General features: G+C 43.7%; 1 protein-coding gene across 3 annotated transcripts; it reads right to left on the bottom strand.

The window, feature by feature from the left end:
- Positions 1-1,973: 1,973 nt before the first annotated feature.
- On the bottom strand, positions 1,974-24,548 carry mms19 (MMS19 homolog, cytosolic iron-sulfur assembly component). 3 transcript variants are annotated; one of them, XM_015963632.3, is made up of 31 exons: positions 24,417-24,548; positions 23,925-23,973; positions 20,410-20,510; positions 20,210-20,295; positions 20,013-20,087; positions 19,716-19,785; positions 16,957-17,085; positions 16,819-16,880; positions 14,741-14,827; positions 14,588-14,662; positions 14,407-14,484; positions 12,702-12,840; positions 12,447-12,601; positions 12,291-12,369; positions 10,927-11,052; positions 10,776-10,857; positions 10,594-10,691; positions 10,357-10,500; positions 9,821-9,976; positions 9,013-9,112; positions 8,444-8,546; positions 8,286-8,360; positions 8,074-8,200; positions 7,880-7,986; positions 4,329-4,385; positions 4,033-4,219; positions 3,871-3,953; positions 3,634-3,798; positions 2,569-2,628; positions 2,285-2,385; positions 1,974-2,201 (listed from the first exon to the last, which is right to left on the bottom strand). In XM_015963632.3, exons 1-31 carry the CDS (start codon positions 24,532-24,534, stop codon positions 2,171-2,173), a joined length of 3,105 nt encoding a protein of 1,034 aa, XP_015819118.2. In that variant the 5' UTR covers positions 24,535-24,548; the 3' UTR covers positions 1,974-2,170. The 3 variants fall into 3 exon arrangements, with proteins under 3 accessions (XP_015819118.2, XP_015819117.2, XP_054605019.1); XM_015963631.3 differs by having other exon boundaries at positions 8,286-8,363; XM_054749044.2 differs by having other exon boundaries at positions 2,285-2,391; positions 8,286-8,363.
- Positions 24,549-26,517: the final 1,969 nt, after the last annotated feature.

A 26,517-nucleotide genomic window follows, 5' to 3' on the forward strand; every position in this document is an offset into this window, starting at 1 on the left:
TTTTACAAACTGAGCGGTTGAATATAGTTTGAACTTTTCATGCCTTCATACAGCAACTTTAACTTTGAACAGAACATACTCTGGATGTTTTTTCTTTGGGACTAACATCAACCGCTTCCATGTTGGAAGAGGTTCATGTGAGCGACCACAGTTGCATGTCCGATCAACATTGATCCTGTCCCTCAATCAGAGGTCATTAATCAGTCAGCAGTAGATGGATTTTCTAGATTTGACACCAACTTAAAAACCCAGTTTGGATTCCTCTCAGCCTAAAAACTACAGGTTCAAAATTACCTGTCATCTCTAAAATTCTAGGTTGTGGCCAGTTCCAGTGACATCATGACTTCAGACTAGACCCTGAACCCCATGACTGTTCTGTGCTTTGAGTAGCTAAGAAAACAAGAAAAGTCTCTTTAAACATGATCCATTTAGCATTTTTATAAATGACACTTTAATGACATCTTTAGATTGACGTTTCCTCGGCAAGAAGTTCATGACACGAAATACAAGCGGCCATCCGTTTAAATAAACATCATATAAAAGCACATTAATCTGGATATTTCTCCAAAATGATCCCATGTCAGTGGACTTGTACTGCATTGCTTTAAATGCTGTGTGCAAACCAGACACTTAGAACATTCTGTCATTTAACAACAATCAGGCTTCTGCTGTGACTTTACTGCATTTTAAACATTTCTCAGGCACTGGGTTCGCCTTCACGTGGCAAACCCAGTTAATGAGTTTAAATTCTCTGAATGCTTCCTTTTCATTTGTTCATTTTGTGAAACACCTATTCATGAGCAGGGCCCAACTTCAGCAGTCACCGGTCCATCAGGTGCGTCTTCTCCACGTAAAGGAGCCGGTGAAAAGCACAGAGTTCATTTAAAGACCAACCCAAACTTCAGGTTCTAAATCACAAAGAAAAAAAGTCTAATTTAACTTTACTGACTGGACCATCTTTGATCAGCCCTCGTTGGAGAGCGACACTGTAAAACCCTGAACCAGGAGTATTCGATCTCCAGCAGATCTGAGTGGTTTACCTGCTTCTAAATACTTGATTCAGAGGTTAAATGACCTGTTCAGCAGCTCAGCAGGCTCTGCAGAAGCCTGTTAATTACCTGCTGATTGAAATCAGTAAGCAGAGTTAAAACTAAAACATGCTGGATATGGAACTCTTCACAGATAAATTTAATGTTTCTCCACCAGACCGCTAAAAAACACGTTTCAGAAACTTAGGAAAAGCTTGGTAAGAGAACATTTGTTTTCTAACATTTTATAGTTTTTAACCTGAAAGTTTTATTATTGTCCTTGTGCACAAAACACACAAAACATGAAAATGTTCTTTAATATTCAGACATAAAAAAGCTTTCACCAACTCCAAAATGGATTCTGCTTTTAGTGTAGAAAAACTTATGTCATGTTTAACTGGTAAAAATATCACTTTTTGAACTGGTCTAATGTGGTCCTGAAGAAAAAAAACCCACGGATGACATCCACACTCAGATGTTTCAATAATCATCACAAACTAAGAGTCTGATATAACCTCGTCCTTGTTCAGCGTGTGGTAGATCCTAACTAGAGCTGATCAGAGATGGTAGCTGAATCATTCCTCTAGCCAAACCCGACCCAGATGCTGGATCTGGGAACCGATCCCGTCGGTTCTGAGACCCTCTGCTCTGAAGATTCTGGGTATTTCCTGAACCCTGAGGGTGTTCTAAGCCGGTGCCTCAACATGAATCAACCCAACGAGTCACAGCAACGCTCTGACAACACCAGGAACATCGGAGCACTGCAAAATAATAACCAGTTCAGATCACAGCATTCAGCTGATCACGCCCTTAATAAACATTCAGGTGTGGCTCATTGTCTGTCCCAGAATGAGAAAGAAAACCACTCAAATTAAATTAACCAACAGCTCATGTTTGAAGGAGTGAAACCAGAAGTCTGATGAATTAGCTCCAACTGGTGATCTACCTAGTCATGTCAAAATGTAGAGTTTACAGAGCACGCTGGTCCGATAAATTATTAGACCAAAGCCTCATCCAGTGATGTGAGTCTATGTAGCCTAACATGTCTGAACACAGAGAACAGATGGAAGAGGATGGGAAATCCACAAGAGTACACGGCGTTGCTCCTTGGTCCTGGTGCTCAAGTGTGCTCCCTCCCTAGATCACCTCCCCCCAGGGCTTCCCAGGAGGAACCTGTAGGATATAAACATCTAGCTTAGGGAACGGACGAGGAGGAGGAAGAGATATGAATCTAAAGAGCAGGGTTTGCTCCTCACCACGCTCCTCTGGCATGAACCGCTTCCCTCCTCACCAGCCTCTTTTTGTCATCCAAAGCCTGAGCCAACGCTCGCAGCACCCGCGCTCGAAACGGCAACACCTGCGTCTCAAACGACAGAATCCTAAAAGTGACTCTGTTCAGGTGAATCATTCGACTTCACGGTTGGTTTTTATACACACACAGCCAGAGTACATTTACTTTTGCATTGTTACAATATCAAAGCTTGTTGAATAAAAGGATTAGTCTTTTCTACTTCTACAGGAGACTAGATGTTTGAGGTACCTCGTGCACAGGAAACTGGGAGAGCGCGTGGATGCATCGTACTGAGGCAATCCGTATTTTCTGGTGGGAGAAACAAACAAAGATGAACTCTTTCTGATTTGTGTAAGAATTTTTAAAGTCATTCATCATGTTGTCCTCTCAGACTTCTGCCTCCCAGCATCAGATCCGTGTACCACGGTGACAGGATACAGGAAACACACAGGAGGGTTCTCCCACCCAGAGGCCCACTAAAGCCAGAGCTTTTCACACCGCGTCCAAAAGAGCGCTCACAACACTGTTGCTGTTGGAAACTCGCGTTTAGAAAACAGACGGGTGATATTAGGACATTTGTGAGCAGGATTAAGCACAGACCCTTACATCTATAGAGATGAAGGGCGTGTCCCAATTCAGGGCCTGCATCCTTCGTCAGCTGGATCTGATGGCTGATGATGTCATAGCGCAACAATGAAGGCTGTTCAAATTCAAAGAACACCACAAGTGTGTTGTGTATCCTTCACAGCCCACCATATCCCAAGATGCATTGTGGACCAAACGGGAGATTTTTCGAACAATGGTGGACAAAAATTCCAGTTAACAGTTTAGGGTTCAAACGGTTAGATTTAGGGTTTTAGTCATTTATGTGAAAGGTTTTTACGTCATAACAATAATAACTTTAACAGAGCTCTCATTGCAAGTACAGCTGCTGTAACTCCTCCAGGATTAAAATAAAAGCTAAGCAAAATGTCGAGCTCCATTCTCTGTAGCCCCTGTTCCGGGTCATCATGGTTGCTAGGTGACCGAGGTAGGGGTGGGAATAAATCTGAAGGCTAGACCGTCCTAATTCACAGCCGCTTGCTTTCGGTCCATCTGGTCGACGAAGGACCCGACATATGTGGACCAGATAGGCCGTGTCCTTGAAGGATGCAGCCTGGGTGTGGACACACCCAAACCGCCCCCCTGCACTGAGCCTCCACAGCAGGAGGATCGGACATTTACTGGGAGAGATGGTTAAGGATGTGTCTCTGAGCACAGAAGCAGCTGTAGGGACCAGTCTGGGTCTAGCACTGGGACCAGTTTGTGACTCACCATAGCTGGACTACAGAGAAGAGCCAGCAGCCTGCTGACCAAAGCCTCCAGCTGCTGTATGAGGACCTGTGGGGGGTTCATAAGGACGGGCTCCAGGCAGGACAGAGTGGACAGCTGGACGCTCTGATCAGGACACGTCAAAGCTTCTAGGATCAAAGAAAGTAGCTGGATGGGAAATAATAACAATTAGTTATTTAGTTGCTTTCACTGAGAGAAGACCTGTTAAACTACACTGACCGCTGGCAGCTCAGACACCTGGACCTGCTTCGGCAGCTCATTCACAATGTTGGACAAAGCCTTTAAGTAGTTGGACTTCTTCTCTGTTGGACAGAATAAAAACACCACATCACAACCAGAAGTCCACACCTGGAACATCTGGCGGCATGTCTCCAATCCAACCTTGCGGTGCTGCGTTGAAGCCCTGGACCAGTTTGGCTGAGTTCTCACTGAAGAAGCGTTGGCGGTACATGATGCGTACGTCAGCATGGCAGCCGCGGTTCAGAACATCAGCGGAGTCGCTCATCAGCAGGGAGAAGCTGTCTGCTGCCATCGGACCCAGATCAGGGTCGTCCAGCAGGGAGAAGAGCTGAACGGGGCGGGGCAAAGGTCAACACAAGCATAAAAAAGGTGTTTTTATTAAGACCAAATAACAAATAGACACAAAATAAAAGATCAGATAAGAGAGGCGATGTCACCTTGTCAGTTAATAGTGAGAAGAGAGGGTGGTACCGCAGGAGAAGAGCCTTCGCCACCTGGAAACAACAAGACACGTTGGAGAAAGATGGACACAATCTGTCCTTATTCATCATGACAGGCGATTAGCATTAATGAGGTCGTCTCAACGATAATACCCATGTACAATATTCACATACTGTGTGTGAATAGTGCTACTGATACCAAGGCTCAGGTTTAACGATAATTTCATCTAAGCTAACATCCTGGCTGTATAGAGACTGCTTCTCCTGCTGCTGCAAACAAGGTTGAGGCAATAATCCAAACTGCAAGTCTTCTGCAGGGAGAAGTATCTCTAAAAGCCTTTTTCTAGAATGTAATGTTTTCTTGTGCAGCCATGACACAAGTGGTGGTTATCCAAAGTTTGCTGTTTGAGGGGTTTTAAATCTTTTTGTCTGATGGGTACTTTAGTACGATTACAAGTAAACCTCCACAGTGCTGGTCCTTCCTCAACTCTGTAGTTCACCCTGACGTGCTGTCAGACATCTTCTGGTCCAGATCCAGACCGATGGAGCTCATTCCTCATCATTAATGCTTTGTGGGGTTTTCTTTGTCCTCCTGACTACAAGTTCTCAGAGGGATTATGGTCTGGAGTTTTCTGGACCCGGACCCAAATGTTGATCCACTCTATTCTGACATTCTTCAGGCCCGGTGCGCCATCATGCTGGAGAAGACATGGTTGGTGACCATGCTGTTGATGGAGGGTTGGAGGAGTTCCTCTGGGAGGATGTCTGGGTACTGTTCTTTACTCGTGGCTGCTCTGTGGCTAAACTGTGAGTGAGTCCACTCCTTTGGCTGAGAAGCACCCTCCCACATGAATGGTCTCAGGGTGATTTACTGTAGGACACAGGATTGATCCTTTTGCCAAAAGCTCCCAAGTAATCAGAAGGAATTTCCTCCAGTCCCCAGCCGCCTGATCGTTGGTCCTTTAACAGAACATCAGCCTGTCCCTGATGGTTCCCTTGGAGAGAAGTGGCTTCTTCACTGCCCTTTCTATGACCAGCCCATCCTCCTAAAGCCGGGCGGACACTGTGCGACTTTTTCACTCGTAGCACTCAAGCTTCAGCTCAAACTGTACGACTTCCTCGCAGGGCAGATCTCACGAGTCATGTGCTCACAATGTACGACCCAGTTCTCTGATGCGACCTGACTGCTCACACTGTTACGTCTGGTAGCAACACGTCGGACCTAAAAATATGCTAAAAATAGCAGTTTTTACACAACACATCAGACTGTTTTGTCTTGTTTTGCCTGTTGTCCTTTGGGAGTGCTGCAGGAGGACACACAGGGATTTATGGGGGTTGGATGAGGAAAACGAAATAAAGAAAGTAAATCTGTGTTTTGTGATCAGTTTAATTTGACATGAACACGACAAACACGCTTTCTTGACAATCTTTGTCAATGTGTGTAAAAAAGACGTTTAGAAATAAAAACAAACAACGTGTTTATTAGGGAAATAGCGGGCGAGCGGTGTTGATGCAGGATTGCGCATGCGCCGTGAGCGGTTCTGGTACTTTTTGGGTCGCAGCCGCTCGCTGCGCTGCTTCAACCCTCAGGAGGAACGAGCAAAATATCAAACACTCCAGAAGTCCGTGCGAGCTCACGATTGCTGATCGGTAGCTGGTCACGTGTGTTAATCGCCTCTCGTAACCCCCTGTACACGACACGACGCTCAGCGCAAAACTCGCCCCGATCTTGTGGATTCCTGCACGAGTGGAGAATCGGCTCAAAAAAGTAAAAAAGTCACACAGCGTACGCCCGGCTTAAGGTCTCTTCATTGGGCTGCAGACGAACTCACACCTGCCCGCTGACATTCCTGAACAAGTCTTACAACTGTAACGTGAGGAAATATGGGTTTTCTATCACAAAGGTGGTGTTGGACTCAGCTGTGTCAAAGCTGGGTCGCTGAGAACTTTCACCCACAGATTAAGACCTGAACGCCAGTGAGTCTGGGAGGAAACCATAACATCAACCACCTGCAGTCTACCAGAAGATGTGTTTACATGAGTTGTACCCAGACCAAGTCAAAACATAAAGTTTAAACTTCTTTTTCTTGATTTTAATGTTAAAAATAACCATTATCATTTTGCTCATTATAAATGTATTTAATCAAATGAATGGTTCTTATGCTTTGGGGTAATTATAATGGATTAATGAATCCACACTTAAGTAGATAATGTTGAATGTTTGGTACTGACCTTCACACTCAAGCACACAAACATCCACACACACCTTCCCACAGTAAAATCCAGACACATTTGATGACGCACATGTTTTTGCTTTGAGAAGAGAGGTTTTTGGTAAGTTTCAGTCTTTTTTGAGTCAGTTGGTGTTGGACAACGAGAGAGAACAGACCTGAAAACCAAAGGGGGGGCAGAGCCTGTTGGCTCGTTCTTCCCCCCTTTCACGCTGTTTCTGCCACGCCAGGCAGAATAGCTGAATCGCAACTTCTAACGCAGACTCATTACCGAGTCTTTTGATTTCTGAGTGAATTAACTTAAGAAAGCGCGTCGACAAAACGCTTTACCATCAACGTGTACCGAGGGCAACTCTGGACCGGGTCGCAGCGCATCTTTGTCTTTTCTGCCAGCCAAGGTGCCCTGGATGAAACATCCTAAGGTGACGCCCCGGATCCGAAAGAGGGTCCAAAAGAATTCGGTGAGACAGAACACGGTGTTTAGCGTTTTGATGCATCTTTTCCAACTAAGAGCCTAAGTTTATTCAAACCATCACTTTTCACTCAGACACCTGGTTCTTCCTGAAGCAAAATCAGATGCACTCACGCACCCATCCCAGCTCATATCACTCTCACCATCACAACATTCTCAATCTTCATAAATTCATCAGAAGGTCTATTTGAGCCAGAACAGCATATCAACTGTTAAAGAGATTGTCCCACAAAGTTACTAATGTTGATTGTATTTCCTGTTTGTCAATTTCAAAATCATTAGTTTAATTTGAAGAATTAAAACTTTTAAACGTCAAACTGGTTTCCTCATTGAACTGAAACACAGACACTCAGATATTATCGGCAGTTTATGGATGAAAACAACCTTTGAGTCTTCTGAACAATATAAAATTTGGTTATTGATTTATTAAAATTAATATTCCGAATTAATACGTAGCATGGTTCCTCTTTCATAAAAGAGCATAAAACCACAACGCTACACAACAACAAGGTGGTTGTCCAACCCTGCAGCTGGATAAACTTTACAGGTCCAGGAGCTACTGGACTTTCCTCGTCTCCATGAAGCCTTCTTCACAAATCCAGAGGAAACGTTGTTTTTCCGGACCAAGTTCATTTTCATAACCAACTTTCTAACAATTATAATTCAGAACTGAACAAAAACTGGAACCAGCTGTAAAAACTAGAATGGATGTGAACAGGAGTGCAGTTACTCACTAGACTCTGTGATAAAACAATTTCCCTGGATTCAAAGTAAATAAATGGGCAAATAGTTGTAAAGGCTTGAAGAACTAGAAGTTAAAAATGAGAAATAAAGGTGATTATTACCCAGGTCATGAGGGTGAAGGCCTGAATGCGCACAGGAGAGGAGGTGCAGCCCAACTCACTACACACTCGTTTCATTGTTGTCTGAATCAGGTCGTCTAGGGAGTTACCTGCAGATCAGACATCACAACCTTTAACTTAAAGAGGTGTGCTACAGGTGCAGAAAATGTGACCGGACCATGAACACACAGACACACCCAGAGGCCTCTTGTTGATCAGGCCTGCGAAGCACTTGGCAGCAGATGTGTAGGACAGCAGGTGGCTGCAGCTGCAGCTCAGCTCCTCCAGCTGGAACAGCAACCTCTCCATTTGGGGCACCTCCACCTGAACGTAACGCGTCCATTTCAGAACAGCAAACTTCAAACCCCAACTCAGAGTTATCTGAACTAACATCAGGACTGAGACTCACACTGCGAGGTAAGGAACACACACATGCCATGAGCAGACAAACCAGCTGAGACCGACTCCATGACTCTTCCTGCTGCTTCTGGGGAAAAACATCAACACCTCCTTAACCATACACCTTTGTAATAATGGAGAAAAAAAAAACAACACACGGAAACACACCGTGAGAAGCTGAATGTGTGAGGGGAAGGAATTATCAGGCAGAAAGGAGACGTCGCCATCCAGGAAGAGAGACACCGCCCTCGCCGCCGTCTGTCCTGCCAACCTGGAGACATGAAACCACCCGACAGGAAACCACATGGGACTTCACTTTCTAAAGCAGACTGCACAAACAAATCAAAGGCACTGACAAAACTAGAGCAGAGAAATTATATCAGTGATTATGATCGGCAAATGAGAAACACAACAGATTAAAGCTTCTACGGCCGGATATGTCTGTTCAAATAACTCAGATTAGTTCAAATAAAGACCCTTTTCACCATTAATGTCAAACCATTTTAAAAAAGGAAAATCAGCTAGAGAATTTTCCAGGTGGGAGGGTGAAGCTTGGTTGGGAGGTGGAGGGATCTGTGATCCATTACAAGCTAAAACAATAGACATAGACAGCTGAAATAACAGGTAAATGTATGCTTAATAGTTGTGTCATTCAGAAAATGACATGAGGAGCAACATCTGATGTTATTAAGCGTGTCTGACACATCGACCACCCCTCTGATGGAGTTTGTACTGACTTGGGCTGCAGCCGGGAGCAGGAAGTGCTGATGACAGGAACCAGCGCAGACAGAAACACCTCCTCGGTCAGGGGACTTCGATGACCAGACGACCCCTCATCTACAAAGTACAGCGTGTTCATTTTACATGATGATCTCCTACTTTAAAGACCAAGTTCACTCATTTTTCTATATTTCTATACTCATTACTTCTGTGGGTCAATCTCTGTGGGGAAAAAAGCTCTGGTGCGCCTGTTTCAGGAACTAGGAGTGAACCACGTCAAAGCTGAGCTTCAAACAGGATTTAGTCTCATTTCCTGAAACTTGGACATCTCACCTCTGATTGGCCAGCAGCAATGCAACTCTGCCACTGACTCTGTTTGCTTTGAAATGTTGACGTTTTACCTCCACAAATAACACATGCCTGAAGGAGTTCTGCCATGAGGTGGAGTTGCTAATGCTAATGGTTAGCTTCTACTAGCCAAGACATGCTCTACTTTCTCCAGGGTGCTAAACCAACAACAGCCTTCCCCGTCAGGAGCCAAAATGGATGAGTCCATGAATGCTAATTTGCCATTATGACGTGTAATCAACTGGCTTTTCTAATCTGAGTGTCTCTCTGTCCATTTTCTATTGGCAGCTACTCCAGGGGGAAAAAAGCTACAAGACTATTTTCCCGTTTAGCTTGCATGTTAAACTCAGAATGACAGATCATATTTAAAAAGATGACAAGTAAAAACAGGGATCTTGGCGTTTGCAGTTTTATAAAAGATAATAATAATATTGGTGGACTTTAAATGTCTTTAGGAAGAATTTAAAGTTTATTTACTCTGCAGCGCAGCCTGGAGAGCTAAAGACAGTAGGCGTGGGATGATGTTATCATGGAAACATCGCCCCGTCTCCTCAGTGTCCTGAACCTGCTCGGCTATCCTCTGAAGGCTGCGGCACGCCAGAACCACCTCGTCCACAGAGAAACGAGCCCCATCTGAAAGCAACAACATGATCCTGATTATCAGATGGTTTTTTTGGTTTTTCAGAGACACGCTGAGAAAATGTTGTGTGTTAAAAACACCAGTCTGGTAAACATAAATACAGATCCATTAGAGCAGGGGTCCCCAATCCTGGTCCTGGAGGGCCGGTATCCTGCATGTTTTAGTTTGAACTCTGTTTCAACACACCTGATTTCAATCAGCAGCTAATTAACAGGCTTCTGCAGAGCCTGATGAGCTGCTGAACAGGTGTTTCAACCACTGAATCAAGTCTGTTGGAGCAGAAAAACCACAAAACCTGCTGGATACCGGCCCTCCACGACCGGGATTGGGGACCCCTGCATTAGAGGATAGAAAACGCCTACAGACAGATTACCTGTGTGTGCTGAACTGAGGACCTGCAGGAGGACAGGTGTACTCTCAAAGACCACACTGGGTTGGAGGGACACGGCAGCCAGAGCAGACAAACAACGTTGGCGCATTGCATGATGGGAATTCATCTCTGAATTTTCTCTGGGATCTTGAACAAAGGAGATGAAAAAGTGTATTATAATCAACAGAAAATGTAAGAAAATTTCTAATTTATTTTTTCCGATTTCTTGACATTGCTCACCAGAAAACATCTCCTCCTTCAGCTTTGGGATCAGTTTAGTGATGAGGGCTGCAGGATGCAGCTCTGCTAAAGCTCCAGCACACTCAACAACAGCAGAACTGGAAGTAGAAACATAACCAAAACAGGATCAAGTAAACAAAAAAAAACACCAAGGCATTAAAATTTGCCCAACGGGAGTTGACCTGACACTCTCGTCCTCCTCGGTCAGCAACAGTCTGGTCAGGTGATCTACAGCCAGACCAACATCTGAGTCTAACAGCAGGCCTGAGCAACAGGAAGGAAACATTTCAGACTCCTGATCAGCCCAGATAGTCAGATATGAAAGGGTCCTACCTTTATGTTGTATCAGTGAGGTGAGAACGGTGGTAGCAGTGATCTGCAGACTGGAATTACTCTCGGAGAGAGCAGAAAACACCATGCTGCAAAGAGCAGCTCTGTACGCTGACAGCACACTCTCATCTACAAACACCAGAGATGGGTACAAGTTATGTGCATCTTTATACAGACCACTAGCCATGGACGTAATCTGGGGGGGGGGGGGGGGGGGGGGGGAGATGGGCCCCCCCCCCCCCCCCACTTTTTCCAAAGTCAAGTTTTGACCCCTGCACTTTTTACCATCCAAAAATATTATATATATATATATTATATTAAATTGACACTGGTTGAGCTCTAGGACCAAGCGGAAAACAACCGTTTGTGTTGAAGCCTGTTTCCCATTAGAGCATACTGTAGATACACTCCCCCGTGTCCCCCCACCTCTAAAGTGAAAATTACATCCATGCCACTGGTGTGAGATGGCTGAGCCTGATCATGCGATTTAAGTCCCATCAATCCCTGGAAGATGTCCATGTTTCTGAACTGATTTAAATATAAGAACAGATTTTGTTCATTTTAACACTAAAAGGTTTTTAACACGCTAAACCATTGCTTTCAAACTGGTTGCAGTGGTACTTTAGCCACAAACTTCAGCCACATCACATCAGACAGCCTTCTGCTGACCAGAACCAGCAGAACCCGTTTAATGGGTCAGGCTGGAACACTAGTGGGAGGTCTCTATCTGCCGTTATGGCAATAACAGTTTACTGTTGGCATCATGGAGGACCCTGAAAGTAAAAGTAAGAGAGCAAAAATGTCTTTGGAGCTGAAGCAAAGAGCTAAAACCAGAGTGAACTTTGGTGCAGCCTACGCTAGTCTGAGGGAGCTAAAGGAGGCTACGACATCACGGACTGATGGTGACCTGGCTTTGTTGCTAATGGACTTGTAAATCATAATATTTTTTGTCCAACAGGGTGGATCTTTTACTTTGTGGCTCACTTAGTGTTAGCTCGTTGTTGCAGCAGGGTTGACTAGTGCATCCAAAACTGATCCTCCTTTATGGGAGCGAGCAGTAACTCTTCAGTTACTTGATCAACATTATTGCTCAGATCTTTCTCCACAATTACAGCTCTATTGGAGATGCACTCTTTTTGGGTCTGTACAAATACATCGATTTGACAATAAAAAGGTGGGAGGGGTGGAAATATGCCTGAATAATAATCACACTGCAATCCTCTGACCTATAATCAAAGTGAATCACGAGGTGCTGAAAGAGTAAATCTAGTGATTACTTTGTGAAAATTCAAGAGTCTTATCAGTGTTTGTTATTTGAATGAAATAAACTCGGTTTCAACTTTAAATCAGAGGAATGATGAACTCACCGGTATCTGAAGACGTGTTTGTTTTCACTGACTTGATGAATCGTTGCACCACTTCCAACAACGTACGTCTATGAGAACACTGTTAAGAGAAGCTTATGACTCAGTAACCATGACAACAGCAAAGCTCTACACATGACTACGGATTCTCGGTCTGACCTGTGTTCTGCTGTTGTACTGCTCGATGAGAGAGGGCATGACAGCAGCTGTTATGATGTGGCTCGCCCTGTTGGAGGCGCTGCAGGCAGCCTGTAGCAGCTTGGCACTGGGCCATACCAGCTTCAGGTCGGGCTCGCACAGATGATGTTTACAGTCTGGGAAAATGTCACAAAGATGTTTGCACTGCTGTTAATTAGACGGTTTTAATGAAACCCTGCCTGTAAAAGGAGCCTTCGTTTTAAAGAACTGGTTCACCTGTTAGAACCAGATCCAGGAGGGTGATGAGGGTGTCTTCAGAATCAGAGTTCACCACTGAGCGAGACAGACAGGAAGTGAGTGCGGTGAGAGCGGTGAGGGCTGCTGACTCGATCTTCTCACTGGATGTCTGAAACACCTGCAGGCAGGAAACGGAGACGGGGCTGTACTGAGAGCACACACACCAGTGAAGAGGCTGGGTTTCACAGTAACGTCTCTATTTAGCCCCATTCCCACCTGTACCGGGTCGGCCCGGGCCGGGTAGCCCCAGTCGGCCCCAGCCTGGCCCGGTTGATTCCACACATCCTTGCCTTAAGCCCATGTGGGCTGATTCTACCCACCAATCAGAGGCTTGCTCTAATGGAAGGTGTGAATTTGCTGTCAGCAGTGGGCGTGTTGGCCCTGGTCGGCCTGAAGCAGTACCCCTCGGGAAGAGGGCCGAGAATGAGCCTTGGTTGGCCCGGGAAAATTCCAGGCCACCCAGATATGTAAACAACCTATGCTACCCGGCCCGGGCCGACCCGGTACAGGTGGGAATGGGGCTTTTGTTTCTGTTTATGAAATTTTATAATTTTATGTTTTCTGATGTCAATCTATTTCTGTTTTGAGATCATTATGATTTTATGACTTTGTTTTATGTGAAGCACACTTTGTGTTTCTATGTCTGTGATGAGTGCTATATATAAAAAAAATGTACTTACTTACTATTTATGGCACAGTCTGGTTTAGGGCTGGGCAATTTGGCCTAAAATCAACATCACCATATATCGTCACGTGCATTATGTTGAGTCACATTTTTACATGACTCAAGGTGGTACAGCATCTTAAAGGGACATTGCCAACCTACACACACCTTTTTCATTTTTTATTATCATTATTATTGTGGAAAAAACGATCATGATAAAAGTCGAAATTTTGATAATGATAAATATTGAATTTATTGCCCAGCCCCCGTCTGGTTGGATGGCAGCGTGAAAAATCATCTAAAACTCAATTTTGTGTTTACTCAGGTTGTCTTTGACACTGAAATGTGTTTGCTGATCTGAAACTTTTATGTGGGACAAAAAGGGAAAAAAAATAAATATGTGAGAGGTTAAATTATAGTTTTTGCAGCATTGAATGGGTGGAAAAAAAGGGTTGTTCACCGGGCCTTTCCACCAGACGTGTAAGCGTCACGCAACGTCAGCGAAGTGTAGTACGAAGCAATTAGCCGCTGTTATAGTGGATGGGTGTTTCCACCGGCCGCAAAGCGTCCCAGAAATGCTGTGAATACTTCAATTTTTTTTATACACTACGCTTCCAGAACATGTCAAGCTCAGCAGTTCAGATCGGGTCAGACAGGAAGTTGAACAAAAGCAGGGTAAAACATCCAGAAACTTTCAAAATAAAAGTCACTTGCAGATTTTCAGTTGATCAACTAGTAAAAGTACGTCATTACCTGTAACACCTCCAAAGCTGAGGCAAACAGGAAATAAACCACAGACCTTTTCGGATACATGCTGCCATCTATCTGAAATCTAATGTGTGGTTTTGCAATTTCCGGTCCTTCAGTGACTTTGCGGACCATTTGTGTGGAGCTCTTTTGCTGCTGTTTGCACCTGAAACACTCCCAGTAGGAAAGGTGCTCATGGCTAAAATGGTTATGCATCCATTGGAAAGCCAGGGTTAAACTAAAACGGCTCAAACTTTGTAAAACACTACAGACCTCTCTGCGCAGTGACGTCCACAGTCCCTGGAGGAATTCAGCCAAGTCTCTGTGATCATATTTTGACCCGCAAGCAGCCTGAAACAGATCAAATATAAAGAGATGACAAATCATCATAAAAGTCACATTTCATCTTACTTTAGCTTATTCTTCTCTAAGCTGCGGCTGTAGTCAGTCTCACAAGAGTCTGCAGTGAATCCAGCTTTGCACTCTGAATGTCCGAGTCCATCTTCTCAATGATGAGTGGCAACAGAAACTGGAAATGGACAAGAACATTTTTAGATCCTGAAATTGTACCATAATGAATAATCGTCATGTCACGATACCGCCCCACCTCTGCAAAGCTGGGAGTCCCTGTGAGGACGGTCCTCAGAGCCAGAATTAGCTCCTCTTTGGTGATGCCATGGGGGTCGTTGGGGGGCTGGAGAGGGTGAGAGGTGGTCACAAGAAGAGAGAGGAAAAAAACAAGATAATTTACAGGAAATTAAACCCAAGAAAAGCTTAAACAAGTGGTGATAAAATGTCAAATACAATCAGATGAACCAAAATGATTCACTTATTACGAATCTACTGAATATCTGAAACTAGTGTGTAGGATTTGTTTTGGCTCGTGCTCTGCTAAAGCTTCAGAGACTGGAATGCAAGTCTCTTTAAATGACGGATAATTTTCTGATTGTTTGGAGCCCCTGAAGAAAAAAAGATGAGTGCTCCCATCAGTCCTGTGTCCTCCAACAGTAAAGAATCCTGAGAGCAATCGCGTGTGTGTGAGGCTCTTTGACTCTAAACTAGTGATGCACAGATATGAACATTTTTGGGCCGATACCGATATCCAATATTAAGATCACTGCTATGGCCAATAACCGATATTTGCAGATGCAGAAATACTGACATTAATGCTTCTAAAATCAGTAATTTTGTATAAAACGAAAATTATTAAAGCCAAATTTACATTATTATGTACACACACCACACACATTTATGGTTCTGAGATGATTTCATTCACTGTTCACATGACTAAACATAGACACATCACCCCCTCACCCTCTGAAACAGGCAAACAAATGAAGACAAGATGGAAAAAATATTGGTCGTTAATATCGGCCCGGTTTTATTTATCAAACCGATACAGATATGTTAAAAAATGACTAAAATCGGCCGATACCGACATTGATGCCGATATATTGTCCATCCCTACGCTAAACGGTTTAGTTTTTTGCTCCAGAGTCGGTCTGTTCTGCCAACATCAGTGATGGTAAATGGCCTGTATTTGATATAGCACCTTCTAGAGTCCTGGAACCCCCTACGTTTGCCGACAGGGACGAGGAAATTCAGCACATTACTCCTGTGCTGGCATTGTTACACTGGCTTCCTGTGGTCTATTGAACGTCCTTTGCTTTGTCTTCTGGTCTCTATATGGTGGTGCTCCACCATACTTTGCAGCATTATTAACACGTCACACCCCTTCACGATCTCTACGCTCGGCTGAGCTGGAGCTACTGACTGTTCCTCAATCCCGGTACAGATCTAGATGAGATCGGGCTTTCTCGGTCTTGGCTCCATCCCTCTGGAATGAGTTGCCACTTGGCATCAAACAGTCACCCTCACCTGTTGTCTTCAAGAGTCAAATACAGGCCAGGAGTCACGTGAAGGCTCATGTTTATCGTTTGGCTTTTATGTGACTTGTTTTTATTTTTCTTATCCTTCTCTGATGTATATATAATAGGGCTGGGCAATAAATAAAAAATGTATCGTTATCTAAATTTCTGACTCTTATCGAGATAATTGTTCCCATGTCAATAAATTTGATAATAAGAAATTAAAAGATGTATGTAGGTTGGCAGCGTTAATGTACCTTTAAGACGCTGCACCACCTTGAGTCATGTAAAAATGTGACTCAACTAAAACACGCCACAGCTCCATCTAGTGGACAACTTTTGTTTCTGCGCATACCTGTAGTTATCGTCCATTTATCGTTATCGAGGTGAAATCCTCTATGTGGCATAGAGTATATATACATATATTAACATATATATGTGTGTGTGTGTTCCATCATGCTTTTATGTTTGTATGTGGTTTTTAGGACTTTTTATCAATCTGTTTTTATTTTAATCTATGTCATGGTCAGTGCCTTGGGCTTCCGCAGAGGCAGTGGAGGGCGCTCTATAAATAGATTGATTGAAGGTGCTTTACAACGCAATCAGTCATTCATCCATTCACACACACATTCACACCCTGGTGGGGATGAGCTACGATGTAGCCACAGCTACCCTGGGGCGCATTGACAGACGAGGCTGCCATACACTGGCGCCACCGGTCCCTCCGACCACCACCAGCAGGCAAGGGGGGTTAAGTGTCTTGCCTGACAGCAACAAACTGTGATGAGCTCAACCAGCTGAGTGAACAGGAACTTACAGGGGTGAAGTCTATGGGGAAGTAGCAGGACGTCACTTCGAACAGCTCCTCTGTGAATTTACCTGATTGGGAAAGTAAAAAGGTGAAACAGTGACAATAAAAGAGGAACAGAGGATGGTGCGGTGAGAAGATCCTCACCTAGACTGTATCCTCCCAGAATGATGTTGTTGGCTATCTGGAAGGCTAACAGGAGGTTGCGGGGATCCCTCTCTCCGTCCATTGACTGGACAAATCCAAAAACAAAGTCGGCTCCCAAACCTTTCAGCTCTGATGGAACGTCAAGCAGAAAAAAGCCACTTTGATTAAGCTTTTTAAAAAGGACATATAATGTCCCATTGTGGACAGCTTACTGAACAGCCTCTGTTCAGAGAAACAGTTCAAATCTGACAAGACTGATGGGCTAACAGCTAGTCTAATTGCAGCCAAGACTAAAGCGTGTTTCTCGTGTTAACGCCGCCATCAATCATTACATTAGTGCTGTAAAATATTGTTATTTAAAGTTTAACTATAACCAAATGCAGAAATCTATTCATATTCCTGCAGAAATTCACAGAAGCTTAAATGTTTATAAAATATTGCTGCATGAGCTCCAGAGACTTCAGTCAATTTATGTTACAAAATTTTGTTACAGAAATATTTTTGTTTTATAAAACACAAATAATACAACAAAAAACATCACATATAACTTGTGGGTTTAGCTCCCAGGAAACAGCTGAGAACGTTTTGGCTAGTAGAAGCTAACTATTAGCATTAGGAACTCCACCAGACAGCAGAACTCCTCCAGGCTTGTGCTATTTGTGGAGATGAAACATTACCATTGTAGAGCAGAGTCAGTGGTAGAGATGTGTTGCTGTTATCCAATCAGATGTGAGATGACAAATATCAGGAAATAAGAGTCTAAATCTTGTCGTCTGAAGCTATTTTCTCCATCAGCTGAATTCTCTGTGATACACTGTAGAGTAAAGAGCTCTGGAGTCCTCTGACTCTGAAAGGAGCTACACAAGTGTGGATTATTTATCAGAACCACCCAGGACTGTTCAAAATCCCCATGAGGGCTACAAATAGCCTGTGTGTCCCACTTTGGACACCACTGACATAAACCTTATTTACATTCGTAGGCCTGTCTCTACATCCATTCATGATTACGGTTGGGCAACGTTTGAATTTGAACAATTCCGATTCTAATTCCTTGTTTCAATTCTGGTTCCTAAAGATTTCCGATTCTGATTCTTTCAAGTGGTAGGATCCAAAAAACTACATGTTTTAAATGAGCCAGCTAACCACAGGGTTTACTTGATGAAATAATCTGAATTTCGACATGAATTTTAATTCTATGAACAACAACATCACCTTCATTTAGGCAAAAGCATGTTTTCAAGAAAGAAACAAAAAGACTTGAAACACAATCCGTGTGTTTGTTTCTGACCACAACCAAAGTCTGGGAACTGAAGACGCCTCAGGCTAAATGTCTCCAACATAACCAGAAAGTTCCAGCTGCTTTCACCTAAACCTCTCAGGATGATCATGTCCAGGGTGACCGAGTTCACACCAGCCTGCTGCAGCAGCATTCAGTCAGAAGGGAAACTGGAACTTAAACGTAGCTGCTGTCCAAACTAATCTAACAGATGTAAACAACAAAACTCTCCAAAGACTAAATAGTTCAAAAAAGAAAAAAATCTCACAACTTTGCATTTTGTGAGATATTTTTATTATTATCTTTATTTATTTATTATCCCTACCGGCTTCTATTGGCCAGAACCGGGTGTGGTCCACCACAGGGAAAGCTGCTCTAGCATGATGACTAATTATTTTACAGCTTATTGTTCAGCCTTCTGACGCTCACGCTCACACGGACGAGTGTTGGTGAGCGGCTGCGTTTGACTGCTGACGCTCCGTGTGTTTTTATTTCTGCAGTGAGACAAACTCACCTCACACCGCCCGGTTTGTTCTTTAAAACTTGTATTAAATTGACTGTACCGATGCGTTTTAACGAGCTTCCACTGCGCCGTACTTTTTTCTGAGGAATTAAAGTTTACATCACGCAGTAAAAGTTCAGCAGACTGTTGTTTACAGGGAGGAGGGACACGATGCTGCTCTCAGGGTCTCTGTGGGCTGCAGAGTAGGACCGCTGGTGTGATCAGCTCTGAAAGGTGTTGAGCAGAATTTGCAGAACATGTTTTTTTTTTTCGCCACAGATTCTTCTTCTAGTCTAGTCTGCAAATCAAAACTAGGAATCAAAATGTTAAAAACTGAATGAATCTGGGAAAAACTGACAGCTAGTCCCAGCTCCAACCGATGCTTGATGCACAACACTAATCATGAGAACTTTTTATTGCTCCGTAGGGTCACAGGGTGCTGGTGTCTAACTCCATGGAGTGAGAGGTGAGGGACACCCTGGACAGGGTCTCCTTTACAGAGAAACACAGAGAAAAACTCTGTGTCTCATCTAGGGACAGTTCAGAGTCTTCCATCAACCCAGCCTAGATGTTTTTGGTCTGTGGGAGGAAACCAGAGCACCCGGAGAAAACCCACACCTGCACAGAGGGAACACGCCAACTCCCTGCAGAAAGGCTGCAGCTGGGATTTGAACCTGCACTGCAGAGCAACCAACTGCACCACCAAGCATCCTGACATACCTTCTATTATATAAACTATAAGCACAATGAAGCACTTAGATAGTGAGGTCTAAGCAACATCAGAACCTAACTGTTTGAAAATGGCTTCAGCTCCCCCCTCTGATTGTTTCATAGCTTTACTCCAAACGCAACGCTTTTAGAAGTACACACACTCAAACTTCTATTGTTGCAAACCCTGCCGATAATTCTAAACTCCCTTACGTTACAGAAAACATGCTTTCAGCATTTCCTCATAGGTGATCCAGCTCTCCCTTTTCTTACCTGCTTCTCTCGTCTCCATGAGGTTGATGAGCATGTTGTAGACGCAGCCTCTCTCTGTGAGCATCAACGACTGCAGGTGGGAGACAAACTGAGGTGAGCTCGCAGCAACAATGGCAACACTTAAAATGACCTAACAACACATTTAGTAAGAAGGAACAGCATTATGGTCAGGAGTTACGCTGGTACCTGAGGTCACCTTAAAGAGTGAGGTGAAATTTAACAACACCCAAACTGGGAAGCTTGTGTGAAACATTACATAAATGCTGATACTGTTGTGCAACAGTGTGTGAGCCTCACCTGAACATGAACGTCCTGAAACACAGACCTGAGCATCGAGACGGCAGAGCCAGGAGGCAGTGCTGTGCATTTTGTCTGGGACAAACAAAAACACACACTTAACAGACCAAAAATTCTGCAACTCCTTCTGATCTAAATGAATTGATTAAAGCCAGGCAGGTCTTTGGCTACTGCAAATCTACTTCAGATGGACTTACCAATGCCTGAAGTCCCCGTAAAACAGGCGGCGTGACGACGTGATGGTCCTTCAGACGGTTTTCATAGAAGGCAATCAGCACCTCCACTGAGGGGGTGAGAAAAGTGATCAATCTTTCCTTCTATTCTCCCATTCCTAATATTCCTAATTACCAGCAGTGTGCTTTATGTGAGCGAGAGGACGACGTCATAAGAGGGGTACCTTCTCTCTCTGTGAGATCTGCATAGTTCTCCTGTAAAACGTCTGAGAGTAGCTGGACTCCTCGCGCGCGAGTGTGAGGCTGAGAACTCGTCAGGCTTCCACTACAACAGGAACAGAAACAAAACATTAATTCAGCTGAGCTGATAACGGAGCATAAGGCCAAGTAATGTAGTTTCAGTCAGCGAGCTAGATTTAGAAAAGTACAGCCTATTGTTGTGTACTGCTAGCAAAAGTGTACATGCTAGAGATCGTGTTAATGACTAAAGATTAGGAACACAAACCAGTCAGACATTTGAAAGCGACTGGTTAATATCATCATTTAGAAACGCTGTGCAAAAGTTTGTGCCTCCTAACAGATTTCATATGTTTATGCTTTTTTGTCTCACATACACATTACAGATCACCAAACACATCCCAGTAACACACCAAAACCATTTATTAAAATATATATATATACATATAACTCAATGACCCGTCTCACATTTATTTAAAAAAACTAACATCTGGATGATATTTGGGAAAGTATTCCTTAGACTGATGAAACAAAAAAGAGCTTTCTGGAAGGTGCGTCCCGTTCCATCTGGAATAAAACTAACCCTAAACATCATATAACCATCAGATAGTTGAACCTCGGATTCAGGAACAACAATGTGGTTTTTGTCGTGGCTGTGGAACGCCGGACCAGCTCTATACCCTTAGGGGGTCCTGGAGGGTGTGTGGGAGTTCGTCCAACCAATCTATGTGTGTTTTGTGGATTTGGAGAAGTAGTCTGACCGCGTCTCTCAGGGCGTCTTTTATCTTTCTTTTTTTTTTTTTTTTTGCACCGAGTACCACAGCAATTTCCTAATGTTGTGATTCTCGCACATATGGATATAAAGCCCTTCTGATTCTGATAACTTTTATGGACAGGAATTCTAGCTGCAGCCGAGTGTGAAGAAGCTGAGATGAGAATCAGTTCTTCTAAATCTGAGACCATGGTCTTGAGTCAGAGTGGAATGCCTTCTGCGGGTCGGGGTAGAGGTCATGCCCCAAGTGGAGGAATTTAAGTATCTCAGGGTCTTGTTCACAAGATGGAGCGTGAGACTGATAGGTGGATTGGTGCTGCATCTGTAGTGATGCGGGCGTTGTACCTAAGAGAGAGCTTAGCCGGAAGACAAAGCTCTCAATTGACCGGATGATATAAGTTCCTACTCTCACCTATGGTCACTCACGAGAGAAAGAATGAGACTGCAGATACAAATAGTTGAAATGAGTTTCCTCCACAGAGTGTCTGGGCTCTCCCTTAAAGTGACAATGTGTAGTTTACCTGGCGATAGGGGGCAGTACATACCTAAATGATTGCAAGCATTACTTTTGTGTTCAAGTAAGACCTTACCAATGGATGGCCATTCGGGTCAAAAATCCCTGAGAGTGCATCCTCCAGCAAAATAACAAGAACATCATCTTCCCTTTCATCATGAGTGAAGAGGTATACAGTGGGGCAAAAAAGTATTTAGTCAGCCACCGATTGTGCAAGTTCTCCCACTTAAAATGATGACAGAGGTCAGTAATTTACATCATAGGTACACTTCAACTGTGAGAGACAGAATGTGAAAAAAAAAATCCATGAATTCACATGGCAGGATTTTTAAAGAATTTATTTGTAAATCAGGGTGGAAAATAAGTATTTGGTCAATAACAAAAATTCAACTCAATACTTTGTAACATAACCTTTGTTGGCAATAACAGAGGTCAAACGATTACTATGGGTCTTTACCAGGTTTGCACACACAGTAGCTGGTATTTTGGCCCATTCCTCCATGCAGATCTTCTCGAGAGCAGTGATGTTTTGGGGCTGTCGCCGAGCAACACGGACTTTCAACTCCCTCCACAGATTTTCTATGGGGTTGAGGTCTGGAGACTGGCTAGGCCACTCCAGGACTTTAAAATGCTTCTTACGGAGCCACTCCTTTGTTGGAAGACCCAGCCACGTTTCATCTTCAAAGCTCTCACTGATGGAAGGAGGTTTTGGCTCAGAATCTCACGATACATGGCCCCATTCATTCTGTCCTTAACACGGATCAGTCGTCCTGTCCCCTTAGCAGAAAAACAGCCCCAAAGCATGATGTTCCCACCCCCATGCTTCACAGTAGGTATGGTGTTCTTGGGATGCAACTCAGTATTCTTCTTCCTCCAAACACGACGAGTTGAGTTTATACCAAAAAGTTCTACTTTGGTTTCATCTGACCACATGACATTCTCCCAATCCTCTGCTGTATCATCCATGTGCTCTCTGGCAAACTTCAGACGGGCCTGGACATGCACTGGCTTCAGCAGCGGAACACGTCTGGCACTGCAGGATTTGATTCCCTGCCGTTGTAGTGTGTTACTGATGGTGACCTTTGTTACTGTGGTCCCAGCTCTCTGCAGGTCATTCACCAGGTCCCCCCGTGTGGTTCTGGGATTCTTGCTCATCGTTCTCATGATCATTTTGACCCCACGGGATGAGATCTTGCATGGAGCTCCAGATCGAGGGAGATTATCAGTGGTCTTGTATGTCTTCCATTTTCTGATAATTGCTCCCACAGTTGATTTTTTCACACCAAGCTGCTTGCCTATTGTAGATTCACTCTTCCCAGTCTGGTGCAGGTCTACAATTCTTTTCCTGGTGTCCTTCGAAAGTTCTTTGGTCTTGGCCATAGTGGAGTTTGGAGTCTGACTGTTTGAGGCTGTGGACAGGTGTCTTTTATACAGATAATGAGTTCAAACAGGTGCCATTAATACAGGTAACGAGTGGAGGACAGAAAAGCTTCTTAAAGAAGACGTTACAGGTCTGTGAGAGCCAGAGATTTTCCTTGTTTGAAGTGACCAAATACTTATTTTCCACCCTGATTTACAAATAAATTCTTTAAAAATCCTGCCATGTGAATTCATGGATTTTTTTTCACATTCTGTCTCTCACAGTTGAAGTGTACCTATGATGTAAATTACTGACCTCTGTCATCATTTTAAGTGGGAGAACTTGGACAATCGGTGGCTGAATAAATACTTTTTTGCCCCACTGTATGTGTAAAACAACAATATTTATAAATGGTGGAAGTTTGGTAACCATTTGTTACAAATCACTAAATGCAATCTGTCCTCACGGGCTTCCGTAGAAGGAAACATGACGTCCAATATGGCGTCGCCCAGAGACTTTGACTGCTCCCATGTATTTTAGAACAGACTTCTATGGTTATATGTTATGAAACTACCAATATTTTCATCAACCGGGCATCTTTGAATTCATTTACAATATTTTAACGGATATTTCTAGAGGTTAATTGTGAAAACTACACATTTTCACTTTAAAGATGTGATGAGAAGCTGAGTTAGATAGGTTTAGATAGCTTCTACCTCCCTCAATACACACTTTCAACATTTTTGTATTTACATATGTCAATCATCTATTTTATAACATTGAGATTACAGTGTAACAAAAAGCACGAATGGTTCTGCTTTTGTTTTGTTTATTTGTGATGCTGCTGACAACTCACCCAAGCGCTTCCACAAGCTGCAGCATGGTGAACTGTCCATCTTTGACCCCTGAAGAAGAAGGTAGTTTTAGTGGACTACAACTAACGACACTGACGACACAGCAAACAACAAGCAAACACTCAGATAACTAAGTATTCATCCGAAAACCCAGCTGTAGGCTCAAAGGTTCACATGGTTCAATGAGAGGGGGTAGCTACAAACAAACAGCAGTTAGCAGGCTACACACCCCGGACGACCCGTCGTCATTTAACACAAAACACATTATTTACAGCACGTTGTCAAATTGACAAATGTGAAGATCAGCGCTGAAACGACCCTGCTTTATTTCAACAGTTCGTATCACCAGCACAGGATGTTGTGATGCTAGGTTAGCTTGGTTAACGTTCATGCCATGTTGCGCATCCAAAGCGCGTGTCCGCAGCCTCAGCAGCCAGTTTCTGGCACAGTTGTCCCCTAATAAATTTAACTAAGTATAAAGAGGACTTGTATACCCTTCGCTGCCTCCTTTGCCTTGCTGTCTTGTTGTCCGGAGACAAATTCCTCCACCAGAGAAAGTAGCAAAGGACTCTCTTCTGCCATCGTGCTTGTCACGCCGAATGAACTACGCATGCGCGGAAAGTTTGACAAAAGTCACGTTTTAGGAGAAAAAACGAGATGGTCCTAATCATTATTAAACAAGTATTATTTAATTTGAGTATTTTTTTCAGCTGTGAGCATATTTTTAAACTTAAATTGTGACAAACAATGAAAACGCTAAACGTTAAAAAATTTGGTTTTGTTCAATCAAGCCACATCCTCTAAATGTTCAGACACAAAAAGGTCAACTTCTGTGTTTTCCGATACAAAGACATTTTAGCATGCAATTTTGTGAGAAACTGTGAGAAAAGTAAAGATTCTAGCAGAGTCAGGAAGTTTGTGTAAAATTCCTAGTAGCTGATAGGTTATCACAGACTCGTAGCTGACCAATCATGGTTAAGACCTGTGGTAGAAACGCCCACCTTCTTCGCATGCGCAGGAAAAATTCCAATAAATGACTGAATAACTGAAAAAAAAGATTAACAAACAACCAAACAAATAAATAAACGCATAAATAAATAAATGAAACCGGAAATAAACATGTATTTATTTACCTGAAGTCAGGTCGCAGGGCCAATTGCCTAGAGTGGCCCAATCTTCTCTTTCCCCAGCCAGAACCCTAAAAAGGTGCTATATAAATGCAGGAAATGTATCATTAACCTGGATAACGCATGGTGGGGGCTGTTCATTGCTATACTGTGATCTGTAAAAATGTGGATGTAATGTAAGGTTAGGTAATGAACCAATAAAAATCTTGAATTTTTTTTTTGGATTTATCATTAACCTGGAGTCCCTCCTGGATGGCTGAGCTTCTCACCCTAGGGAGAGCCCAGCCACCCTGCAGAGGAAATTCATTTTGGCCGTGTGTATCTGCGATCTCATTCTTTTGGTCACTACCTAAAGCTCATGACCATAGGTGAGGGCTGGAACATAGATCAACCGAAAAATTGAGAGCTTCCCCTTCCGGCTCAACTCTCTCTTCACCACGACAGACATTGCTGCAAACGTAGCACCAATTCGCCTATTGACCATTAAGCTCAATTTTTCCCTCACTCATGAACAAGACCCTGAGATACTTAAACTCCTTCACTTGAAGCAGAACCTCGTCCCTGACCTGGAGAAGGCATTCAATCCTTTTCCGACTCAGGACCATGGTCTCAGTTTTAGAGGAGTTGATTTTCATCCCAGCCGCTTCACACTCTGCTGCAAACCGCTCCAGCGAAAGCTGGAGGTCATGATCTGATTAAGCTAACATGGCTGCATCATTGACAAAAAGCAGATACCTGATCCTTAGGCCACCAAGACGGTTCCCCTCAACACCTTGGCGGTGCCTAGAAATCCAGTCCATAAAAGTTATGAAGATAATTGATGAGAAAAGGTAGCCTTGGCAGAGTCCAACTCTCACTGGAGATGACCCCGGCTTACTGCTGGCAATACGGACCAAGCTCTGACATTGGTCATATTGGAAACTAACAGCCCGTATCAAAGGGTTCTGTACTCCTGAAGCACCCTCCACAGGGCTCTCCAAGGGACACGGTCGAACGCTTTCTTTAAAATCACAAAACACATGTAGAATGGTTGGGCAAACTCCCACATACCCTCCCGGACTCCCCAAAGGGTATGGAGCTGGTCCAGTTTTCCACGGCCAGAACGAAAATCACATTGCTCCTCCTGGATCTGAGGTTCGACAATCCAATGAATGCTCTTCTCCAGAACCCCTGAATAGACTTTACCAGGGAGGCTTAGGAGTGTGATCGCCCTGTTGTTGGAACACACCCTGCACCCCACACCTTTTTAAATAGGGGGACCACCACCCCGGTCTGCCAATCCAGTGGATCTGGCCTCGATGTCTACATGATATTGCAGATCTGCGTTAACAAACACAGCCCCACAACATCTAGAGCCTTAAGGAACTCTGGGTGCATCACATCCAGCCCTGGGGCCTGGGCTTTTAAACCATCTCAGTGACCTCAGAACCAAAGATTGGAGAGCCCAACCTGAAGTCCACAGACTTTG

Source organism: Nothobranchius furzeri, chromosome 16, assembly GCF_043380555.1.
Source record: "Nothobranchius furzeri strain GRZ-AD chromosome 16, NfurGRZ-RIMD1, whole genome shotgun sequence".
NCBI lineage: Eukaryota > Metazoa > Chordata > Actinopteri > Cyprinodontiformes > Nothobranchiidae > Nothobranchius > Nothobranchius furzeri.

Coding starts and splice junctions, on each gene's coding strand:
- mms19 (XM_054749044.2), bottom strand. CDS start 24,534: ATGCGTAGTTCATTCGGCGTGACAAGCACGATGGCAGAAGAGAGTCCT. Junction 20,511..23,924: donor CAGCTTGTGGAAGCGCTTGG/GTGAGTTGTCAG, acceptor TTCCTGTTGTAG/TGGAAGCCTGACGAGTTCTC. Junction 2,392..2,568: donor CCCAGTTTCCTGTGCACGAG/GTACCTCAAACA, acceptor CTGTCGTTTGAG/ACGCAGGTGTTGCCGTTTCG.